The sequence below is a fragment of the Ascaphus truei genome, unplaced genomic scaffold, assembly GCF_040206685.1.
Source record: "Ascaphus truei isolate aAscTru1 unplaced genomic scaffold, aAscTru1.hap1 HAP1_SCAFFOLD_976, whole genome shotgun sequence".
Classification (NCBI taxonomy): domain Eukaryota; kingdom Metazoa; phylum Chordata; class Amphibia; order Anura; family Ascaphidae; genus Ascaphus; species Ascaphus truei.
The window spans coordinates 23,908-48,202 of NW_027457316.1; the positions used below are offsets into that span (position 1 = coordinate 23,908).

The window sequence follows — 24,295 nt, forward strand, 5'->3', positions numbered from 1 at the left end:
GGGTTCTCAGGTTTTATAGAAGTGGTGCATTCTCTGTCTGCTAAAACAGAGATTGTACTTTATTATTAACCCAGAGTGATTTTACCCCCCGAGTGCTGAAAACATGTTTATGGTGCTACCAATGTTCAAACCTCAATAATGATAACACTATTCTCAATATAACCTTAGACAAATTATGTGTTTGTTTGCTAATAAAACGTATAATTGTATCCATGCTTTAATGTTATTCTCCTCAATATTGTAGACATTTCAGTCCATTTTTAAAACAAATCGAATAGAAGACAAGTGAGGATACAAGGTTACTTACCACCAACAGGAAATGAATCTATTTCTCTCTTTATTGAGGTCACATGATCCTCAGCGTTTGGTTCTTCTTTCTCCGACTTAATCTCTAATCGCTCCGGTGCAACCGTTGGAAAACCTGGCAATAAGAAAAGGAAAACCCATCATGTAAAGCTGGGATTTGGGGCTCTTCTTGTGATTTCACCTTCTCTGATATTGGTATAATATAATACCCATCATAAAGAAATGTTTTACTAGCCGTTCTCGCAAAAATTGACAAATATAGTTGAAGACATATTACATTTTACCGGCTGGTAGATCTATAAAAACATAAGATTAATTTGGGTGTTTGACTCATGTTAGCTATGGCACACCTGTGAGCACGTGACCTGTATATGGGACAATGGTTAATACACACAGCTATCTAGCCAATTCACTTTTCTCCATGCATGGTCCCTCAAACAAACATCTCCCCTCAATCCGTCCCAATATACCATCTGACATGAAGGGCACACTTGTGAGCACGTGACACCAGGGTTAACACACACCACTAACTAACCACCTCACCTTTCAGCTTCGCAAGGTACTTCAAATCAGTTCATATTTACCGTGACTCCGTTACAATATATATTTAACCTGCTACCACCCCCCCCAGAGGAATGATTAAATGTACGTACAGAGTCTCTGGTCTGTTTATTAAGGAAACGATACACCTAACCGTGCGCAGTGGGAGGGAACACAGATACGAGATGGAATGTCCAAATAATTGACATGGCGTCCTAAACAGTGGCTTTGGGATCTAGCCACCTGGAGGCGAAATCGGCAATTTTTGTGTGTTATGGAAGCCATCAAGTCTATCGATGGGTGACCACATCTTTGTACTACAGCAGTACTCCGCTTTTTGGTGATCCGCTGATACGGCGGCACTGAGAAGGGGGCCGCCATGTTGAATTAAAAAATTGCGCATGCGCAGACCGCCGGTTGCGCGCGCAGACCGCAGGTCGTACATGCGCAGAACGGCAAATGCCGGTTTGCGCATGCGCAGCACTGAAAATCGCCGGATCCATTTTCCAGTGATTTTCACTATACGGCGGGCCTCTGGAACGGAACCCGCCATATACCCGGGGCCTCTGGAACGGAACCCGCCGTATACCCGGGGCCGCTGGAACGGAACCCGTCGTATACCCGGGGCCTCTGGAACGGAACCCGCCGTATACCCGGGGCCTCTGGAACGGAACCCGCCGTATACCCGGGGCCCTGCTGTATGTCCATGAATATTTGTGGACAACTCCCATTCTACCGCTAGGACAGAATGTCTGCTCAAGAAATCTGCCTTTATATTTTGGTTTCCTGAAATGTAAGTTGCCGAAAGATTGGGAAATTGCCTTTTCCACCCATCTCAGGATCTTTGAGACCTCTCTCAGGGCTTGTATACTTAGTGAGTAATGTTGCTCACATATATCTCTGATGAAGCATTGGCAAAACATGTTAGACTTTTGGACTTACTGTGCCACCATAGCTCTCTACAACGTGTGACGTGTGGTGAGGATTCCCTCGTTGCTGAAGCTATTGGCTGCTGGCCCTGCAGTTACTTGTATGCGAATAGGAGTGTGAATGAGACACTCCTGCTGTAATATCTCCTTCCGGCACCCCTGGCCGTGCACAAGGTACAGGGGAGAAGGAGAGGTGCAGTGTCCCGCCTCAAGGAAATCGGAGGTGACGTGTGCGGTGGACACAGCGGAAGGGGACCGTGGACTCTACACTATGTGAGCAACATTACCATGAAAGCAAAGAGTTACTACCACACGCCGGGAAGCTATCCAAAAACGCTGTGTGTGATTATACTGGCTGTAAGTGCAATAATGTTCTTAATCTAGTCTTTTGTAATAAACTTATTGTGCCATGATCTTTTCTTTCTTTTATTTCCATTGCAACTTTATATGTATTGGAGACCTAACCTGTCTTGATTAACCCCTCACACTCCGGATAGGAAAAGAATTACAACACAATCTATGCAAAATTGTAAGTGCATGAATTCATGAATTTATGAACTTTAGGGGATAATTAACCTGTATTGATACATTACTATCTTGTCTTATTTTCTCTTCTCTTATAAACGAATATACGGAACATGTTTGAACAACGGAACAAGCAATTTGTTCCCAGCACTCGACAAAATGATTGAAATGAATGTCAAGCTAAGAGGTTTTTTTTTTTAACTAATATAGAAGAATGATACAAGGTAAACAGCAGCATATATCCATGATACGCAAATGACTGCTGAGGACGAAATAGCAGATCAAAATCACATACTCTAGTGTTACAAAGTACTTAAAACGAAAAATCCCAGGTGATGGGAGGGAAACACAGTGGGATAGAGAAAAAAGGGGAGGGGAAAACAGGGGATAAGGGGGAACGCGTTCCGGGGCACTTGGACCCTTCTTCTGGCTCGTTCCCTTAGATCAATCCGATTACTTCCCTTGTCCCTGTCAACTAACAAGTGTTCCCTATAACGTGAATAGAACATCAATGAATGCAAAAACAGTAGTAATGTCTATAAATAGAAACACACTAATTGTGTCTGACACTATCTCTATACAAACAGGCTGTCCAACAAAGTGTAGTATGAATACTCTGACTCTTGACCTTGTCTCATAAAGTAGTAGTAGGGCACTCTATTCCCTAAAGAAACACAGTAAACACGGAATGAATCAGCTTGAAGATAATGTACTAATAGCCTGGAGAACCACTGGACTATAATGAATAGTATTGCCATACACACAGAATAACATTGGAGGGAATCGGGGTCCCTCCATGTTCCTGTGCTCCGTTCGGATATTTACCTTTTTATGCTTCATTTTTTAGGTGCTGCTAAAAAACTTATACTTTCTATACTTGAGACAACGCGCCGGAGGATATCTTTGCCCCCATTTGGAGCGACGTGGGATCTCTCCTGGGTTCTGGCTGCTGAACCTAAGTATATCTATATTGGTCTCATTGCCTTCCTCCGTAATTAACTCATTTATATTAGGTTAGTGTTTAGCGCTGCTTTTTTCCTTTTGTTCTATAAACCCCAGGCCTGGTCATGTGTTTAATAGGCAATAAAAACAATTCTTGTATTTTTAATACAATTTGTAACCGACGTTTATCTCTCGTTGCCAGATTGACTAAAATACTTGATCATTACTGCCATATTTATTATAACTCCCATAACTGCAAAATAACCAGATATCCCCTCCTTGCAAATTTCAGAGCCATCAAAATATATACAATACTCACTTAACAAGCATGGATCCATGCTGGTAGTGAGCAGTGCTTCTCTGTCCATGCTGGGAGTGGGCAGTGCTCCTCTGTCCATGCTGGCAGTGGGCAGTGCTCCTCTGTCCATGCTGGTAGTGGGCAGTGCTCCGCTGTCCATGCTGGTAGTGGGCAGTGCTCCTCTGTCCATGCCGAGATAAGATGGTCCTTGATTTAGATTTGGTGGATGCCAGCTGTACCTGTATAAAAGAGAAGAAATGTAATAAGTAAGATCTGTTTTATTGGATAAATATACAGTATTTAGTGTGAGCTTTCACACCTAAAATTATTAACACAAAACAACCCCAAAAGGAGTCAGAGAGACAGGGACACCAACACCCACATCTGGTCCTTCCTCAAACAGGAACCTAATTTCAAACACTACAAAATACATTAATGGCTCAGGATTGCTATAACATAACCATCTAGTATAGAGAGAGTCAGGGATCAACAGCTATAAGAATAGCAATGCCCTCCTAGTGCAACATAGTAACACACTGTACAGTGCTATAGTATAAATAAAAAAGCAGATTAATCTGGTGCTCCCGTTTGGCATCAGAGCATCAGAGAGTCTTTGATGTATTTACGTACGTATGTGACCTGTGGTGAGAAAAAGGAAGGGATTTTAACCCCTGCTCTGCCTAAAATGATAGGTTGATAGTAGTGCTACGGTGCTACGGTGCTACATCCAGGATAGTTTATAACTAGATAGACGAACAAGAAAATAAATCCACTTTACGGTGAGCCTCAGGTACTGTGGTTAGAGAAATTATTATATGAATTATAAATAAAACTTCATATTTTATTAGAACGCATTTAAACACTAAATACGATAGGTAGTTGCTGTCACGGTAGCTTATGACAAGATATAATGAACACCAAATATCTGGGTTGAACTGAACGAGGCTTAGATATAATAAAATATAATTTATTCCTTAAATAAGTTGAACACAGCAATATAGTACAATTAACAGACAAGAAGATAACACTTACTTAGGGTTGGGGAATGGAGAAGTATCCAATAGCAATTCTCCAGCAGTCCAGTGACATTCAAGATGGAATCAGAAGCACAACTCCAGCAATCCAGCACAACTAAAAACTGTAGGGTTGACACAGTTTATATACCTGTGCAACCCTATTCTTAACATTGAACACAGCCTATTGGTGAACAATTATCTGTATCCACTCTCTAATGTTGAGACACAGACTAACAGTCTAACCCATGCCCTCAGGTAACAATTAGACTGGCAGAGTTTGTTGATTGACTAATACTTAATCCCTAGACATTGGGTAACAATCAAGGCAGTTACTTTTTGATCACCGTGCTTAGGCTACTCAGCCGTCTGCCCTTCATGACCTATTAGCCTAGCAAATGGCGTCTGCATTTTCAGAACAGATCCAAAATAAGATACATATACACTTTAATATCTACACATATTAATAAGTTCCATTCTGGTGGGCTCAGTGGGTCGACCTTTGCCAGTTTAAATGCCTACAGTGACTCCACATATTGGCCAAATATGAACTCTCTGCGACCTCCAGAACTGGAGATACAGAAATGCACTTTAAAACATTAAAATACATGCTTATAATGAAACATGGGACCAGGGGAACATACATTTTCAAGGTACAACAAGGTGCAAACCTCATCCCTGGACCGCAGTCCAGTTAACCCCTTGTCTCTCTGGTGAGGTCAGGGGATGGCCATATGGGGTGCAACCCCTTTAATACCGGGCCACCCCCTTTCTCCCTCTACAGTTGCGCTAATAGATAAAATGTTGCCAAAGTGTAGGTGGTGTCAGTTCAGTGTAGGCACCTTTCTGGGAGCATAATGCTTCTCTTTGGCTAAATAGGGGACCAAGATCAGTCATTTTAGTGGAATATAATTTTTTTTTTTTTGCGTGCTGACAGGGCTAGTTCTTGTAATGTCTCCGAAGATTTATTCATATGAAGAAGTGGACTATATATTTGAAAATGTGCCCGATACCCTTATAGGTTAATCTAAGAATCCTAAAAGTATCTAGGACCCTTTGCTGTAGTATAATTGGGTTTAGCTTACACGTGTATTTCCCCTTAATAATGGGAATATAGGTACTTGTGTTGAAACCTCGCTATATGTGTGCGACAGGCCGATTTAAATTGCTGTATCCATGAATTTCAATTCTGTAGCCACTGAAAGGGTTTAAAGATTCCTATTGAAATACAGCGGTGCGCAAAGTGGGGGGTGCGACCCCCAGGGGGGGTGGGAGATTTTGCTGGTTAGTTGCAGAGGTCCCGCGCTCTTCCCCCAGGCATTTACATGCCGGGGATCTCGTGAGGCCTCTGCAACTGTTTACTTATTGGGATTCAGGGCTTTGTGACGTGTCAGGTACACGAGGGAAGATGGAGTGTGTTGTGGACTAGCACAATGGTGATGGCAGCTTCTTGGTGCAGCAAGGTAGCCAAGCTTGGGTAGATAGGGTAGAAGTAAGGTGGGGAGGGAGGGAAAACAAGAAGGGGCTAATGGTGTAGTAATATATATATATATATAGTGTGTAAACTTAGCATTGCATTTGATTTATGTATCTATTTCCAGCATTTGCTTTGCATCTCATTCACCACTAGGTGGGGCTGTACTAATCCACTAGGAAGTGCCGGCCAGTCTCTTTTTGTGTTACTCTGCGACACGTCGCCATGTCAAGATATGGTTACAAAATGCCTTTGAGATACATCCGTTGGTCAGACCTCCCTGTGTATGGAGCCCCTTTGAGACAGTTCTCCTATAACTTCACACCCACAATATATAGCAATCCTGCCGCAGTGACAGATATAACAGCCTGACACCCAAGTGACCATAGAGGATAACAGCCCAGGTATATCTGCAGGGTACCTTGCAGTTAGGAGGGGGGTCCCCGGCGGTTAGGGGGGCTCTGGTCTTTCCTCTGCTGCAGTCACAGATCCGGGTCACTGCTATTTTTCTAATGTTCTGATTTCTCAGGAAGCGGAAACACTGACTACATCCGGGTCACAGCTCGGTATCCTACTGCGCATGCTCACACTAAGAGGATCATGGGAGTTGTAGTTTCTATATTCCAGTACAGAATAAGTGTCACATACAGTGTAGAACAGTAACATTTCCCAGAGACTGTGCTAGGGAGAGAGAGTTACTTCTGCATGTAGATGTGGATACTCCTCTTGGTCCTTAATATACCGCAGTAAAGCTGCTTCAGTTCCTCCCTTTTGGCCAATGCTGATATGAAGGAGGTAACCTGGATATAACATTTATTTATTTATAAATATAACCCCTGAGGCTGTAATAACACTAAAGTACTCACATTTATACACACACCTGTTGTCTCTGTGTCTCTCACAGGCAGGGCTGGGGCAGCACAGGCAGGGCTGGGGCAGCACAGGCAGGGCAGGACTGGGGCAGCACAGGCAGGACAGACTTTGCCGGTTTTGTCTGGGAAGTGCAGGTTGCGATGATTTTATCATTTCATTTCTTTTCCAAGTTCCAGCTGAGACAATAACAAGCCCCCCCACTCCCCACACAGAGCCCCCCCCCTGCTCCCCATACACAGAGCCCCCCTGCTCCCCATACACAGAGCCCCCCTACTCCACACATAAACAGAATCCCCCCCACTCCCCACACAGAGCCCCAGTTATATGGGAACGGATTTCAATGAGGTATTGTTAATTTGAGGGACCTTTGCGAAGCTTAAATTGGGACACGAAGGGTGGGTGGTCCACAGCAGTTGGGGAGTGGGAGGGACCATGATCTCTCCTATTCTGTCTCTATGTTCCATCTGCTGCAGTCAGAGACTGTACTAGGGAAAGTCTCTCACAGGCAGGGCTGCGGCAGCACAGGCAGGGCTGGGGCAGGACAGGGAAAGCAAAGACAGGACTGGGGCAGCACAGGCATGGCAGGGGCAGCACAGGAGACAGGTGGGCATCATTTGCACTGTTGCCTCACGGCTGGAGAGCGGTGCATGATCGTCGCGTGAGCGGGGGGCGGGACCAAGCTCCGCAGAGATGCCAGAAAACCTTTGTGTGCGCGCGTGCTCTGTAAGCGGCGCGGAGGTGTGTGGAGCAGGAGGAGGAAACACGCTGCGAGGGACGTGTTCCCCCGATTCCTTACACTAACCACCCACCCCCGGGCAAATGGCTAATATTACTTTTGTGATGGAAAAAAAAGCCGTGGCCCCGACATACCCGAGGGTCGAATGCTGAAGTAGTTTGAAAGGGACCCTATCCGGTTCCGATGATAAAGATCAAGAATCTAAGGCTGAGCTACAGAGGTGTCTGTCCACTGTGAATGCTATGGAGAAGATAAAGCATCTTATGCAGAGTGAGTTGGAGCAGGGGTGCGCCAACTTTTTAGTTCGTGCCCCCCTCCTTACCTGCTCTCGGGCTCAACGCGTCATGTGACGAGTTGCCATTTGACCCAGATGTGTAATTTGACGTCACGGCGACGCGTACGGGAAGAGCCAGCAGAGAGCAGGTACGTGAAGATGCAGAGGCCTCGCGCCTCTCCCCGCATTTAATTTACATGCCTGGGGGAAAAGCACGAGGGGCTCTGCTACCGCGCACCCCCCTTAAAAAATCCCGCGCCCCCCTAGTTTGCGCACCACTAAGTTGGAGAATGTGGATAAGGGGCAGCGAAAATCTGACAAAATGATTGCTGACTGGAAGCAGTGCTATGAGATCTCTCAGAAAGAAGGTCACCATCTCAAAATAGAACTCGAAGTTTCACAGAAAGAGGTGCACACTCCGCAGAGAACTGGAACTCTAACGACATGAGGTTCGCTCTGTCAGCACAGAGGTCTGTAAATTGAAGGATGCTAATGAAAATATCCTGATTTTGAGACTGTAAAAAGAGAGAATACAAGTCTGAAAAACAAAGTTTCAGATTTAACTGACCAGATCAGTGAAAGGAATGAAAAGCTTGATGAGTTAGAAACAATTAAGAAATTACTTGAACAGGAAAAGTTAGAAGAATGCAGAATTTAGAAGGAATGCTGCGAAGAGAACTTGACTCCGTGGAACAACGCCCACAAGCAGAGCACATACTGCAGAGCCAGCTACAAGATCTGCGTACACATCTACAGAAGGCTGAGGAGAAGCTACAAACTCTGAGAAACCTAATGCTTGTTGGGAGAAAGGGATAAGAGAAGCCATATGCTCGAGAGGCGAGAGGGAGAAAGGGATTGGAGAGGCCTCATTTTTCTGCGGAGCTGGAGGAGACAGATCAAAGAGATGTGATGCTTCAGAAGGTGGGTCAGAAGGGTCCAGAACAGTCTGATGCTTGAGGAGTGGACTGGGGAAGAAATGGACCGGAGAAGCATGGTTCTTGGGACTGCATTCCATATCCTCTGAAGTGATGGGATCCTGTCGTTTGGAATGTCATGTGAGGTCATTTATGACATGATGTATGATGACATCAGCAAAGCATGGGGGGGCGTTAAGGTTGCGTGTCATACTTTTGGAGGGTTTGCTTACAAGCTTTAACTACACTTTGAAAAACACTGTTAATGTAATATTTATATATTTAAGACTAGACCAACGCATATAGTTGTGTTGGGTTATGGCTTAATCACCCCACAAGCTAGGTTAGATAATTCACTCGCCCCAAGGAACTTATCCAAATGTTTTTGTTTTACTAACAAATAACTACCTAGAAACACCAAAAAAGCGGACCTGCACTATTAACCATCAGTCTTCAAAATCCAGGGGCAGCATGGAGGCGATGAGATGGTGACAACTCACAACATCTACTACATAATGTTTTTTATGCTTTTACAAATCGTACACAGAATGAGTATGATTCCTATCTTTTAAACAAAGTTTTTACTATTCAACCTGTACAATGGTTTCTATTTCTGTCTTTCACTGAGGCACCAATTATCTGACTCCCCTACACAAGGAGAACATAGGCACAGTCTTGGACCTGCCTATTTTATATCTACTACACTGTGAGTAGGCACTCTATATGAGCCAAAACATACATATGACCTACAACTATTACAAGACACCTGCACTTAGATGCCATTTTGTTTCTTCTTTCTCCTGTTGATTTTCTCCCATGCTTCCCCTGAATTTTGAAGACTATTTGATCTTAATAGGGATCAGAGAAGACAGCCGATACCAGAGGGTTTGAGCAGAGGTTAACAACTTAATTATTTCACATATTCACTTTCACTGTATGAACTATTTTATTTAAAATATAGACACAGTCACAGAAGCAACACAATATTATTGACTTATCACTATTTTTCACTTGGTTCACTGATTCTATAAACACTTAATACTGTGGGAGCGCCTATTAATCACATTGTTGTTTGTTGTTTCTAGTAACCATCAAAGTCATATAGAACAGTAATTATACAGCTAAATGCTACGGTGGTGTGTCAATGCTTCTCTGGAGGTACAAATAAATTATATAAACTAGAAAAGGTCATACACAGGTGTGACCAGAAACGTCAATAATTCAAGGTACTCAGAGTATTTCAACATATTAATCAATCATTTATTACATGGCACAATACAAATAAGAGAAACAATCCATAGCCTAGCACAATAAATGCCTTGGGCAGTTTGAGTTTAGATGGAAGAAAAAAAGGTCTTTTAAAAATATATGTTAATTCTTGGTGTACTAGATAATTAAAACACTGAATATTTTAATGGTACTATTGTGTTGGTTGGGGCAGCCTGGCAAGGAAATGAAAGGTTACGCCTGCTGGTTGTCCCTACCTGTCAAGAAGCCGGTTCTAAGCTGTAGGCTTACGTGGCCATTTTATTGCAGCCAAAATGGCTTACACCTTGTATATTATGTCCCCCAATAAGATAGGGAAATATACTGTGTATATTTTACCATTGGGATTTGTAAGACTCCATTGTGTGGTAAGCTGGTAATCTACTCAGCCCGGCCATCACATAATAGATGTCTGAGCCATAAAATAATGTGTTAGGTGAGGAGGTTGGGAACACTGTGGAAGTGGGGAGGGCCTGGAATCAGATCGGTAGAGCATGTACTTCAATAGTGGAACAATTGTTCATCACTGACTGAGGTATCTACCTCTGCGGGACATAGGCTGAAACTGGGAACCATGGCCTGGGTCCTAGTCCAGCCGGCACATTTTCCATTGCTCAGTTTAAATTTCCCACCCTCCTCTATGGGCTGTCCTAAAGCACTGTTACCTCCCATACATAAGGGAACATTCAGGATCACTGCTGACAGGAAGTGACATCTTCACCGAAGCTACCACGGCCATCTTGCTTACTGGTAATCCCTGCCCTCACAAGAAGTAAGCCTGTAAGGATACGGGAGCTACGCCGTACTCTCGCCTTACCACGGTCCGCGTCCAGTGCATCCGCTCCTTGCAACACATCTCCCGGTACCCCTGCTACTACCTGCGGTACTGTGCGCATCCCGTCCGCAACTTAGTGCAGTCTGCTGGCTCCCCCTCTGGCTTGCGCACGCGCAGTGACGACGTTGGCGTGTGGTGCATGACGCGCGCTCAACATGTGCCAGCACCGCATCAGCGATCCTACCTACACCTGCCTCCTGCAAAGGAATGGTGAATCATGGCAGTCGCAGCTGACACACCTCAGCCCCGCCTCTCTTCCCATTGGTTCGTCTCTTATATATGGTAGAAAGGGGGGGGGGGTGATAGACAGCACTCTGACACAATGACTCAGCAAGGTTGCAGGGTGCACGGAACAGGAAGGGTTCCTTATTCCCTTCAGAAGTACTAACAAACCAACAGATAGTACCAGCACTCTCTGTCTCACAGCTACAGATATAATCGAATACCAGTGTAGGGAATATGAATAATTTCATGACACTAATAATAAACTGAAAATATAGCAACAATAGCCAAGACTGACCAAATAGAGTCCAAGAGTATATGGAATGGAGTCCCGAGAGGAATCTTCAGTGAAGTTTCATAGACAGAGAAACATAAAAAACAAAAACGAAAAAGACAAAAGATCATAGTGCAACTAAACAAAACCAATCTACACAAACACTGAAAAGATTGGCAAAGAGATAATCACAAATTTAATGCAATTAAATAAAATCTTAGTAAAACAACAGACACATGAATGTAGAGCTAAAGACACTAATAAGTTGAATCATCAGGTAGGAGTAAAATTAAAATCCTACTTACAGCAGAGCTGAAGAATAAAAACCCATAGCAACTGTCTTTGAATCCAGACCAGAGCTTCTGCAGAGATGGAGCACAGCAGCACAGCTTCCAAGAGTCCACACTTCAAGGGCGACCACTGTAGCCACTCACGCAGACCTTCCAGGTGGGTGAGAGGTACTCCAAGGAGGGACCAGGGCTACACGCTGTTAGGGGAGTCGCCGACACCGGAAGCACAAGCCCGCAGGTCGCGTGGTGTGTCGGTGACGTCACACCACAGCGCGAGAACAGGGGAAGCGCTAGAGAGAGCAGTGAGGTTCTGGGAGCTGGAGAACAGTCAGGAAACAGCAGTGCACAGACGGGGGAAAATGAAGCACGTCCAAGCCAGAGCAAAAAGACTTTCCCCTCGGGACTCCATTCCATATACTTTTGGACTCTATTTGGTCAGTTTTATCTTTTCAATTTGGAGGCGCCGGCTTTTCTGTTTTTTACTGTTTATATTGGTTTGTGTACACCTTTTTTTGCCTAGGCAGCCCCCACTTTAAGTTTAAAGTGTACTTACTATATGTGTGTCACTTATAGTGTCATTTATTTATATTCACTGCATTAGCGGTGTTTTCACTGCTCTTCCTTTTTAACAATAGCCAATACGCCAATGCAAGAATAAATATCACCATAGAGAAAATAAAAAAATGAAAGGGGGTAGAGGGGAAAGAAGGAGAAGGGGAAAAAAAAACATGAAAGGAAAAAAAAAATCACAAAATGGAAAAAGGTAAGCAAACTAGGGTGGCGACGTTTCGAGGGGTGACCTCTTCATCTGGCCCATTCCACCCTGGTCCCAGAGGTACTTCCCTAAGCCTTCCCTCCCCACTGTCAAATAATCCCACACTCAGCTAATGATATAAATCTAAAGTCTAAAGAGGGCAAATCACATAAGCAGATATCAAATATCAAACAATAAATGTAAATACAAGAATATTGTAAAAGACACAGAACATATGCAGATATCAGATGTCAATCAGTGAACAAGTATAAGCAAACCCTCTATCAACAGCTCCTGGTGTCCTGTCAAGTGCTTGCGCTCTCATATATGCTCAGCTGTGCCACTGGCACTTTGGCTGAGCATAAACCTATGTTGCTTAGTGTTCACTGCTTCCCTGCCTCTGAAGTACTTTCTTGTACCATTGTTCCTAGCTCTCAGTTCCTGACTCCGGCTACTTAAGACGATCCGCACCTCTCCAAACCCGACCTTGGCAACAAACCACCACTACTACTCTTCTCTCTCCAATCCTGACCACGGCTAATATTACCTGCAACGATCCGTTACTCTCCAAACCCAACCTTGGCAAGTATTACGATTACCCTGACCTCTCCAATCCCGATCCGGCTACTTCGACCAATCTACAATCCAGACGCTCTCACGCGGCTGTGGGTGGCGTTCATATCAATCCCCACCTGGGCCTCACTCAACAAGGCCTCGCGCCTTGTTTGTGGTCAGCACTCCGTTGAAAAGCCTCGCTTTGGACCTCATTGCCAGCAAATGCCTCTGGCCTTTAAGTAGCAGTTGCTATCCAACTTTGCTTGTGCATAATACTTGTACCTTGTCCCATCTGAGCTCTGCTTTGCCTTTATTTTGCCTGCCGCCTTTCTTGACCTTGGAACTGAATCCGACTACCCCTTGCCTGCCTCGACCTCGGAACTGGTATCCCTTGTCTGTCACCTGCCTCGGCCTTTTCTACCCCTGCATTTCAGACCTTGGTCTAGATCTGTGTATTACTCCCTACCTCTGCCCTGCGGGTCCGTATCCGGTCCTGCAGACAGCCACATTACACAAGCCAAGTTGGATAGCAACTGCCTGCTACTTAAAGGCCAGTGGCAGTTGCTGGTAAAGAGGTCCAAAGCGAGGCTTACTTCCTGTGAGGGCAAGGATTGACAGGAAGCAAGATGGCCGTGGTAGCTTCAGAGATTGTCACTTCCCGACCGCAGTCATCCTGGATGTTCGGACAGATCCCTTATACCATAGCACTGACTGGTCCATGTCAGGCAAGGTCTTCTGTAACAATTATCATGACAGTATCACGTTACCTGCCTTTTTTATTACTGTGGTATTGCAATGCTACCAGTATATTGGCCAACCCTACTCTAAACAAGCAAATGGTTTATCCCCTGTATGAATCCTCTGGTGTGTGTGGAGATTGCCCTTCCGTGAAAAGCTTTTCCCACACGCACTACATCTGAAAGGTTTCACCCCTGTGTGAATCCTCTGGTGCCTGGAGAGGCGGCTCTGAGCAATGAATTGTTTCTGACACACCGAACATGTGTAAGGTTCCTCCCCTGTATGAATCATTTGGTGTATGAGGAGATGGTACTTCTGTGAAAAGCTTTCCCCACACTCACTACATCTGAAATGTTTCACCCCTGTGTGAATCTTCTGGTGATTGGAGAGGCTGCTCTTAGCAATGAATTGTTTATCACACACCGAACACGTGTAAGGTTTCTCCCCTGTATGAATCCTCTGGTGTGTGTGGAGATTCTCCTTATGTGAAAAGCTTTTCCCACACTCACTACATCTGAAAGGTTTCACCCCTGTGTGAATCCTCTGGTGCCTGGAGAGGCTGCTCTGAGCAATGAATTGTTTATCACACAACGAACATGTGTAAGGTTCCTCCCCTGTATGAATCATCTGGTGTGTGAGGAGATTGTACTTCTGTGAAAAGCTTTTCCCACACTCTGTACATGTGTAAGGTTTCTCCCCTGTATGAATCATTTGGTGTCTGAGGAGACTTCCCTTATCACCAAATTGTTTCTCACACTCAGTACATCTGAAAGGTTTAACCACTGTGTGAATCCTCTGATGACTGGAGAAGTTGCTCGAATAAATGAATTGTTTCTCACACACCGGACATGTGTAAGGTTTCACCCCTGTATGAGTCCTCTGGTGTTTGACAAGGCTTTTTTTTTCACTGAATTGTTTCTTACATTCTGTACATGTGTAAGGTTTCACCCCTGTATGAATCCTCTGGTGTTTGACAAGGCTTCTGTTTTCACGGAATTGTTTCTTACACTCTGTACATGTGTAAGGTTTCACCCCTGTATGAATCCACTGGTGTTTGACAAGGCTTCTGCTTTCACGGAATTGTTTCTTACACTCTGTACATGTGAAAGGTTTCTCCCTTGTATGAATCCTCTGGTGTGAGAGGAGCCTTCTCTTATCACTGAATTGTTTCTCACACTCTGTACATGTGAAAGGTTTCTCCCCTGTATGAATCCTCTCGTGTGTGAGGAGGCTTCTCTTATCACTGAATTGTTTCTCACACTCTGTACATGTGTAAGTTTTCTCCCCTGTGTGAAGCTTCTGGTGTGAGAGAAGATTGCACTTTTGTGAAAAAGTTTTTCCACACTCTGTACATGTAAAAGGTTTCTCCCCTGTATGAATCCTCTCGTGTGTGAGGAGGTTTCTCTTAACACTGAATTGTTTCTCACACACCGAACATGTGTAAGGTTTCTCCCCTGTATGAATCCTCTGGTGTGTGTGGAGATTCTCCTTATGTGAAAAGCTTTTCCCACACTCACTACATCTGAAAGGTTTCACCCCTGTGTGAATCCTCTGGTGTGATAGGAGTTTCCACTTATGTGAAAAATGTTTTCCACAGTCTATACAGGTAAAGGGTTGCTTGCTAGTGTGGACACAAAGGTGTGTGATCAAATCCATATTCAGTGAGAAGCTTTCCCCACATTTACAACAAATAAAAAGCGGAGTACTGCAGCTCCTTCTTGAATCACTTTCGTGTCTTTTACTTGACCCATTCTTGGAATCAGTCTGTGCTGCGAGCTGTACAAAGCCTGTAAATTCACCCTCCTGTGGCACTGGTTCCTTGCATGTGTACAACATGTGGTAGGAATCATTGGTTTTTGGCACTTCAGGGCTGCAGGAAGTGAAGCAGCTTCTTGACATGTTGGACATGCTCCAGTTCTGCTCCTCATTCAGGCAGTTCTCTAACAAAAGTAAACAAAAAAGACAGAGCTCAACTGTTTTCAATCTGTAAAGCAAATGAATAAAAAATACTTTGCAGAAATTACTTCATCACTACTTAATTAACAAAATGTTCTGTTTACTCTATACCCATAGCTTTAAAACAGTGGCCCCTGGATATCCAAAACCCCCAATGACTTTGGTGGTGTTTCCCAAAGACCTGCAATATGGTTCTGGCAGTTCACACAGTGAATTAATTTTGATAGACATATATGTATTCATTCCAGTATTGATTATATACATGCACATTTACATCTCTCTGTCCCCATCTCTCTCTCTGTCCCCATCTTTCTCTCTCTCTCTGTCCCCATCTCTCTCTCTCTGTCCCCATCTCTCTCTCTCTGTCCCCATCTCTCTCTCTCTGTCCCCATCTCTCTCTCTGTCCCCATCTCTCTCTCTCTCTGTGTCCCCATCTCTCTCTCTCTGTGTCCCCATCTCTCTCTCTCTGTGTCCCCATCTCTCTCTCTCTCTCTCTGTCTGTGTCCCCATCTCTCTCTCTGTCTGTGTCCCCATCTCTCTCTCTGTCTCTGTGTCCCAATCTCTCTCTCTGTCTCTGTGTCCCCATCTCCCTCTCTCTGTCTCTGTGTCCCCATCTCCCTCTCTCTCTCTCTGTGTCCCCATCTCTCTCTCTCTCTGTGTCCCCATCTCTCTCTCTCTCTCTCTGTGTCCCCATCTCTCTCTCTCTCTCTCTCTGTGTCCCCATCTCTCTCTCTCTCTCTCTGTGTCCCCATCTCTCTCTCTCTCTGTGTCCCCATCTCTCTCTCTCTCTCTGTGTCCCCATCTCTCTCTCTCTCTCTGTGTCCCCATCTCTCTCTCTCTCTCTGTGTCCCCATCTCTCTCTCTCTCTGTGCCCCATCTCTCTCTCTCTGTGTCCCCATCTCTCTCTCTCTGTGTCCCCATCTCTCTCTCTCTCTCTGTGTCCCCATCTCTCTCTCTCTCTCTGTGTCCCCATCTCTCTCTCTCTGTGTCCCCATCTCTCTCTCTCTGTGTCCCCATCTCTCTCTCTCTGTGTCCCCATCTCTCTCTCTCTCTCTCTGTGTCCCCATCTCTCTCTCTCTGTGTCCCCATCTCTCTCTCTCTCTCTCTCTCTGTCCCCATCTCTCTCTCTCTCTGTGTCCCCATCTCTCTCTCTCTCTCTGTGTCCCCATCTCTCTCTCTCTCTCTCTGTGTCCCCATCTCTCTCTCTCTCTCTGTGTCCCCATCTCTCTCTCTGTGTCCCCATCTCTCTCTCTCTGTGTCCCCATCTCTCTCTCTCTCTCTCTGTCCCCATCTCTCTCTCTCTCTCTGTGTCCCCATCTCTCTCTCTCTCTCTGTGTCCCCATCTCTCTCTCTCTGTGTCCCCATCTCTCTCTCTCTGTGTCCCCATCTCTCTCTCTCTCTCTCTGTGTCCCCATCTCTCTCTCTCTCTCTCTCTCTGTGTCCCCATCTCTCTCTCTCTCTCTCTCTGTGTCCCCATCTCTCTCTCTCTCTCTCTCTCTGTGTCCCCATCTCTCTCTCTCTCTCTCTGTCCCCATCTCTCTCTCTCTCTCTCTGTCCCCATCTCTCTCTCTCTCTCTCTGTCCCCATCTCTCTCTCTCTCTGTCCCCATCTCTCTCTCTCTCTCTCTCTGTCCCCATCTCTCTCTCTCTCTCTCTCTGTCCCCATCTCTCTCTGTCCCCATCTCTCTCTCTCTCTCTCTCTCTCTGTCCCCATCTCTCTCTCTCTCTCTCTGTCCCCATCTCTCTCTCTCTCTCTCTGTCCCCATCTCTCTCTCTCTCTGTCCCCATCTCTCTCTCTCTCTGTCCCCATCTCTCTCTCTCTCTGTCCCCATCTCTCTCTCTCTGTCCCCATCTCTCTCTCTCTCTGTCCCCATCTCTCTCTCTCTCTGTCCCCATCTCTCTCTCTCTCTCTGTCCCCATCTCTCTCTCTCTCTGTCCCCATCTCTCTCTCTCTCTGTCCCCATCTCTCTCTCTCTCTGTCCCCATCTCTCTCTCTCTCTGTCCCCATCTCTCTCTCTCTCTGTCCCCATCTCTCTCTCTCTCTCTGTCCCCATCTCTCTCTCTCTCTGTCCCCATCTCTCTCTCTCTCCCCCACCCCCATCTCCCCATTGTAATCCCCACACCGCAAAGTGTATTGTGTGTCCCATAGTGGTGGGAGAACAAGATATTGGGAGAGAGAGGAAGGAAGAAAGGAAAGCGTGCTCAAAAGGAGAGCGAACGCAAAAGGAAAGCAAGCGCGAACGCAAAAGGAAAGCGAGCAAAGGAGGGCGAGAGCAAAGGAGGGCGAGAGCAAAGGAGGGCGAGGGAGAAGGAGAGCGAGGGAGAAGGAGATCGAGGGAGAAGGAGAGCGAGGGAGAAGGAGAGGGAGAGAGGGAAAGAGTGTGCACGAGCGGGGGGGAAAGGAGAGCGAGCGAGAGGGGGACAGGAGCGGGCGAGAAGGGGGACAGGAGCAGGCGAGAGGGGGACAGGAGCAGGCGAGAGGCGGACAGAAGAGATCGAGAGGCGGGGGGAGGGGGAAAGGAGAGCGAGCGGGGGGAAAGGAGAGCGAGCGGGGGGAGAGCGAGCGAGAGGGAAGAGCGGGCGAGAGGGGGACAGGAGCGGGCGAGAGGGGGACAGGAGCGGGGGGAAAGGCGAGCGAGCGCAAGCGGAAGGGAAAGGAGAGAGCGAGCGCAAACGGAGGGGAAAGGAGAGAGCGAGCGCAAGCGGAGGGGAAAGGAGAGAGCGAGCGCAAGCGGAGGGGAAAGGAGAGAGCGAGCGCAAGCGGAGGGGAAAGGAGAGAGCGAGCGCAAGCGGAGGGGAAAGGAGAGAGCGAGCTCAAGCGGAGGGGAAAGGAGAGAGCGATCGCAAGCGGAGGGGAAAGGAGAGAGCGATCGCAAGCGGAGGGGAAAGGAGAGAGCGATCGCAAGCGGAGGGGAAAGGAGAGAGCGATCGCAAGCGGAGGGGAAAGGAGAGAGCGATCGCAAGCAGAGGGGAAAGGAGAGAGCGATCGCAAGCGGAGGGGAAAGGAGAGAGCGATCGCAAGCGGAGGGGAAAGGAGAGAGCGAGCGCAAGCGGAGGGGAAAGGAGAGAGCGAGCGCAAGCGGAGGGGAAAGGAGAGAGCGAGCTCAAGCGGAGGGGAAAGGAGAGAGCGAGCGCAAGCGGAGGGGAAAGGAGAGAGACTAGATTGAATTGGTCAGCAAATTTCAGAGGTAAAATTGAGGAAAAAGTAGTTAACAGTTGGTGGTTTGAGTAGAAAGTCAAATACAGAGTATTTGTAGTGGAGGGTGTAAGAGAGCGTATGAGATTTCCTCTAGGGGCACTCAGAGGAGCGAGTGCAAGAGCAAAAAATGCATGTATGGTAGTTTTGCCAAGGTCTGGGGTTAAAAGAGTGAGAATGGCAGAGAAGTGGGGCATGTAGCTCATGAGAGGAAGATTGGGCAACATTCTAGTTCATGACAATGTTGTCGGGTCAGTAGAGTAGCAGACAGGAGAGGGAGGACAGCAAAGTGGAGCTGAGACGTTAGCTTAATGAAACGCTGGTCTCTGCAGAACTGAGGGGTAAATGGAGGTGAAGAAAAGGAGAACTGAGAGAGAGTAAATGGGATGAAGTGATGGTCAGAGAGAGGAAAGGGGAGAAGAGAGAATTAAAGAGAAGCTTCTGCATTATCTTCGCATTTAGCGTCTGAGAGCACAGGCAGAATACACTGGTCAAACAGTGGAAGGAGCCCTTGAAAAACTGTTCTGTTTTTCTAAATGTATTTCCAACCTTTATACTCGTGTGAGACATATTGCTCCTGTAACTCTGCTGCATGGGGTTTGTTACAGAATAATCAGCAGGCCTAGGGGCTTCCTATGAGAGGCAATAAACCCTGAATATTCCCTAAAGGTGACCATACTACTTGTAACAAGATAACCTTTGATTACCCCAAAGGATGTTATGGTTCTCACCATTGACAGTAAATGTAACTATTTCTCTCTTTATTGTGGTTAGATGGGCCTCAGTGTTTGGTTCTTCTTTCTCAGACTTAATCTCTAACGTCTCTGGTACAATCACTGGGAAACCTGCCAACAAGAAAAGGAAAATCCATCATGTAAAGCTGGGAGTGGGAACTCTTCTTGTGATATCACTATACAGAAATACTGTATACTGATTCCTAAGGGGAGGGGGTAGGTAACTGGTTGTACTTTATTATTACCCCTGAGTGCTGGAAACATGCTGGAGTTTATGTTGCTACCAATGTTCAAACCTCAATAATGATAACAATATTCTCAATATAACCTTAGACAAATCATGTGTTTGTTTGTTAATAAAACTTATACTTGTATCCATGCTTTAATGTTATTCTCCTCAATATTGTAAACATTTCAGTTATTTTTTTTTTTAAACAAATTGAATAGAAGACAAGTGAGGATACAAGGTTACTTACCATCAACAGGAAATGAATCTATTTCACTCTTTATTGAGGTCACATGATCCTCAGCGTTTGGTTCTTCTTTCTCCGACTTAATCTCTAATCGCTCTGGTACAACCGTTGGAAAACCTGGCAATAAGAAAAGGAAAACCCATCATGTAAAGCTGGGATTTGGGGCTCTTCTTGTGATTTCACCTTCTCTAATATTGGTATAATGTAATACCTGTCGTAGAGAAATGTTTTACTAGCCCTTCTGGCAGAAATTGAAAAATATAGTTGAAGACATATTACATTTTACCGGCTGGTAGATCTATAAAAACATAAGATTAATTTGGGTGTTTGACTCATGTTAGCTATGGCACACCAGTGAGCACATGAACTGTATATGGGACAATGGTTAATACACACAGCTATTCACTTTTCTCCATGCATGGTCCCTCAAACAAACACATATCTCCCCTCAATCCGTCCCAATATACCATCTGTCATGAACAGCACACTTGTGAGCACGTGACATATGCAACAAGAGTTAACACACACCACTAACTAACCACCTCACCTTTCAGCTTCGCAAGGTACTTCAAATCAGTTCATATTTACCGTGACTCCGTTACAACATATATTTAACCTGTTACCACCAGAGGAATGATTAAATGTACGTACAGAGTCTCTGGTCTCTGTTTATTAAGGAAACTATACACCTAACCGTACACAGTAACAGAGTTGGAGGGAACACATATACAAGATGAAATGTCCAAATAATTGACATGGCGTCCTAAACTGTGGTTTTGGGATCTAGCCACCTGGAGGCAAATTCAGCAATTTGTTTGTTATGGAAGACATCAAGTCTATCAATGGGTGACCACATCTTTGTACTATGTCCATGAATATTTGTGGACAACTCCCATTCTACTGCTAGGACAGTGTCTGCTCAATAAATCTGCTTTTATATTTTGGTTTCCTGAAATGTAAGTTGCCGAAAGATGGGGAAATTGCCTTTTCCACCCATCTCAGGAAGTTTGAGGGCTTGTACACTTTGTGAGTAATGTTGCTCACATATATCTCTGATGAAGCATTGGCGGAACATGTTAGATTTTTGGACTTACTGTGCCACCATAGCTCCCAACAACGTGTGACGTGTGGTGAGGATTCCCCTTTGCTGAAGCTATTGGCTGCTGGCCCTGCAGTTACTTGTATGCGAATAGGAGTGTGAATGAGACACTGCTGCTGTAATATCTCCTCCCGGCACCCCTGACCGTGCACAAGGTACAGGGGAGAAGGAAATGTGCATTGTCCCGCCTCAAGGAAATCGGACGTGACGGGCGCAGCAGAAACACAGCATGAAGCATAAAAAGGTAAATATCCGTGTTCCCGTGCACCGTTCGGATATTTACCTTTTTATGCTTCATTTTTTAGGTGCTGCTAAAAAAACTTATACTTTCTATACTTGAGACAACGCGCCGGAGGATATCTTTGCCCCCATTTGGAGCGACGTGGGATCTCTCCTGGGTTCTGGCTGCTGAACCTAAGTATATCTATATTGATCTCATTGCCTTCCTCCGTTAGCAGAATTAAGTTTGTTATCATTGTATATTTGTAATTAACTCATTTATATTAGGTTAGTGTTTAGCGCTGCTTTTTTCCTTTTGTTCTATAAACCTAAGGCCTGGTCATATGTTTAATAGGCAATAAAAACAATTCTTGTATTTTTAATACAATTTGTAACAAAAGTTCATCTCTCGTTGCCAGATTGATTAAAAAACTTGATCATTTCTGCCATATTTATTATAACTCCCATAACTGCAAAATAACCAGATATCCCCTCCTTGTAAATTTTAGAGTCCTCAAAATATATACAGTACTCACTTAACAAGTGTGGATCCATGCTGGTAGTGGGCAGTGTTCCTCTGTCCATGCTGGTAGTGGGCAGTGCTCGTATGAAGGTGCTGAGATAGGACGGTCCTTGATTTAGATTTGGTGGATGCCAGCTGTACCTGTATAAAAGAGAAGAAATGTAATTAGTATGATCTGTTTTCTTGGACAAATATAACAGCATTTAGTATGAGCTTTCAAACCTAAAATTATTAACACAAAACAACCTCAAAAGGAGTCAGAGAGACAGGGACACCAACACCCACACATCTGATCCATCCTCAAACAGGAACCTAATTTCAAACACTACAAAATACTAATGGCTCAGGATTGCTATAACATAACCATCTAGTATAAAGAGTCAGGGATCAACAGCTATAAGAATAGCAATGCCCTCCTAGTGCAACATAGTAACACACTGTACAGTGCTATAACAAATAAAAAAAAGCAGATAAATCTGGTGCTCCCGTTTGGCATCAGAGAGACTTCGATGTGTGTGTGTGTGTGTGTGTGTGTGTGTGTGTGTGTGTGTGTATGTGTGTGTGTGTGTATGTGTGTGTGTGTGTGTGTGTATGTATGTATGTATGTATGTATGTGACCTGTGGGGAGAAAAGGGAAGTGATTTTAACCCCTAAAATGATAGGCTGATAGTAGTGCTACGGTGCTACATCCAGGATAGTTTAGCACTAGATAGACGAACAAGACAATAAATCCACTTTACGGTGAGCCTCAGGTACAGTGGTTAGAGAAATTGTTATATGAATTATAAATAAAACGTATTATTTTATTATAACGTGTACAAACACTAAATGACGATAGGTAGTTGCGCTAATAGTTAAAATGTTGCCAAAGTCTAGGTGGTGTCAGTTCAGTGTAGGCGTCTTTCTGGGAGCATAATGCTTCTCTTTGGCTAAATAGGGGACCAAGATCATAGTCATTTTAGTGGAATATAATTTAAAAATGTTTTGTTTTTTTGCATGTTCACAGGGTTAGTTTTTGTAATGTCTCCGAAGATTTATTCATATGAAGAAGTGGACTATATATTTGAAAATTTGCCTGATGCCCTTATAGGTTAATCTAAGAATCCTAAAAGTATCTAGGTGTAAGTGGACCCTTTGCTGTAGTATAATTGGGTTTATCTTACACAGGTATTTCCCCTTAATAATGGGAATATAGGTATTTGTGTTGAATCCTCGCTATATGTGTGCGACAGGCCGATTTTAAATTGCTGTATCCATGGGGCGCGCGGGCAGTTGCAGATGTAGCGCGCTCTTCCCCCAGGCATGTAAATTAAATGCCGGAGGATCTCGTGAGGCTCTGCAACTGTTTACTTATCGAGATTCAGGGCCCTGCAGTGCGTCGCCATGGCAACATATGGTTACAAAATGCCTTTGAGATGCATCAGTTGGTCAGACCTCCCTGTGTATGGAGCCCCTTTGAGACAGTTATCCTATAACTTCACAGGTACAATATATAGCAATCCTGCCCAGTGACAGATATAACAGCCTGACACCCAAGTGACCATAGAGGATAACAGCCCAGGTATATCTGCAGGGTACCTTGCAGTTAGGAGGGGGGTCCCCGGCGGTTAGGGGGGCTCTGGTCTCCTCTGCTGCAGTCACAGATCCGGGTCACTGCTATTTTTCTAGTGGTCTGATTTCTCAGGAAGTGGAAACACTGACTACATCCGGGTCACAGCTCTGTGTCGTACTGCGCATGCTCACACTAAGGGATCATGGGAGTTGTAGTTTTTATAGACCAGTACAGATTAAGTGTCACATACAGTGTAGATCAGTAACATTTCCCAGAGACTGTGCTAGGGAGAGAGAGTTACTTCTGCATGTAGATGTGTATACTCCTCTTGGCCCTTAATATATCGCAGTAAAGCTGCTTCAGTTCCTCCCTGTTGGCCAATGCTGATATGAAGGAGGTAACCTGGATATAACATAACTCCTGAGGCTGTAATAACACTAAAGTACTCACATTTATACACACACCTGTTCTCTCTGTGTCTCTCACAGGCAGGGCTGGGGCAGGACAGGCAGGGCTGGGGCAGGACAGGCAGGGCTGGGGCAGGACAGGCAAGGCTGGGGCAGGACAGGCAGGACAGGCAGGACAGACATTGCCGGTTTTGTCTGTGAAGTGCAGGTTGCGCTGATTTTATCATTTCATTTATTTTCCAAGTTCCATCTGAGACAATAACAAGCCACCCTGCTCTCCACATAGAGCCCCCTGTTCCCCTACACAGTCCCCCTGCTCCCCCACACAGAGCCCCCCTACTCCACATACAGAGCCCCCCCTACTCCCCACACAGAGCCC

At 45.2% G+C, this 24,295-nt stretch overlaps 2 protein-coding genes across 5 annotated transcripts in view; both read right to left on the bottom strand.

Annotated features, from left to right (window-relative positions):
- Window positions 1–24,295, bottom strand: part of LOC142486758 (uncharacterized) — a 61,997-nt gene that overhangs the window by 10,010 nt on the left and 27,692 nt on the right. Inside the window, exons 1-4 of one of the 4 annotated variants that reach the window (XM_075585217.1) lie at window positions 23,536–23,639; window positions 21,971–22,098; window positions 20,120–20,233; window positions 19,641–19,754 (exon numbers count right to left, since the gene is read on the bottom strand). In XM_075585217.1, the coding sequence (XP_075441332.1) occupies window positions 19,641–19,754; window positions 20,120–20,233; window positions 21,971–22,019 (277 nt within the window). In that variant the 5' untranslated portion in view covers window positions 22,020–22,098; window positions 23,536–23,639. Of the gene's footprint in view, window positions 1–307; window positions 422–3,561; window positions 3,780–4,572; window positions 4,679–6,448; window positions 6,549–19,640; window positions 19,755–20,119; window positions 20,234–21,970; window positions 22,099–23,535; window positions 23,640–24,295 lie in introns of those variants that run through there. The other 3 variants (XM_075585216.1, XM_075585218.1, XM_075585215.1) reach the window with 3 other exon arrangements.
- The window catches only part of LOC142486762 (uncharacterized), a 42,208-nt gene continuing 27,691 nt past the window's right edge, over window positions 9,779–24,295 (bottom strand). The window contains exon 7 of the mRNA XM_075585222.1: window positions 9,779–15,356. Within this exon, the coding sequence (XP_075441337.1) occupies window positions 13,840–15,356 (1,517 nt within the window). The 3' untranslated portion in view covers window positions 9,779–13,839. The remainder of the gene's footprint in view (window positions 15,357–24,295) is intronic.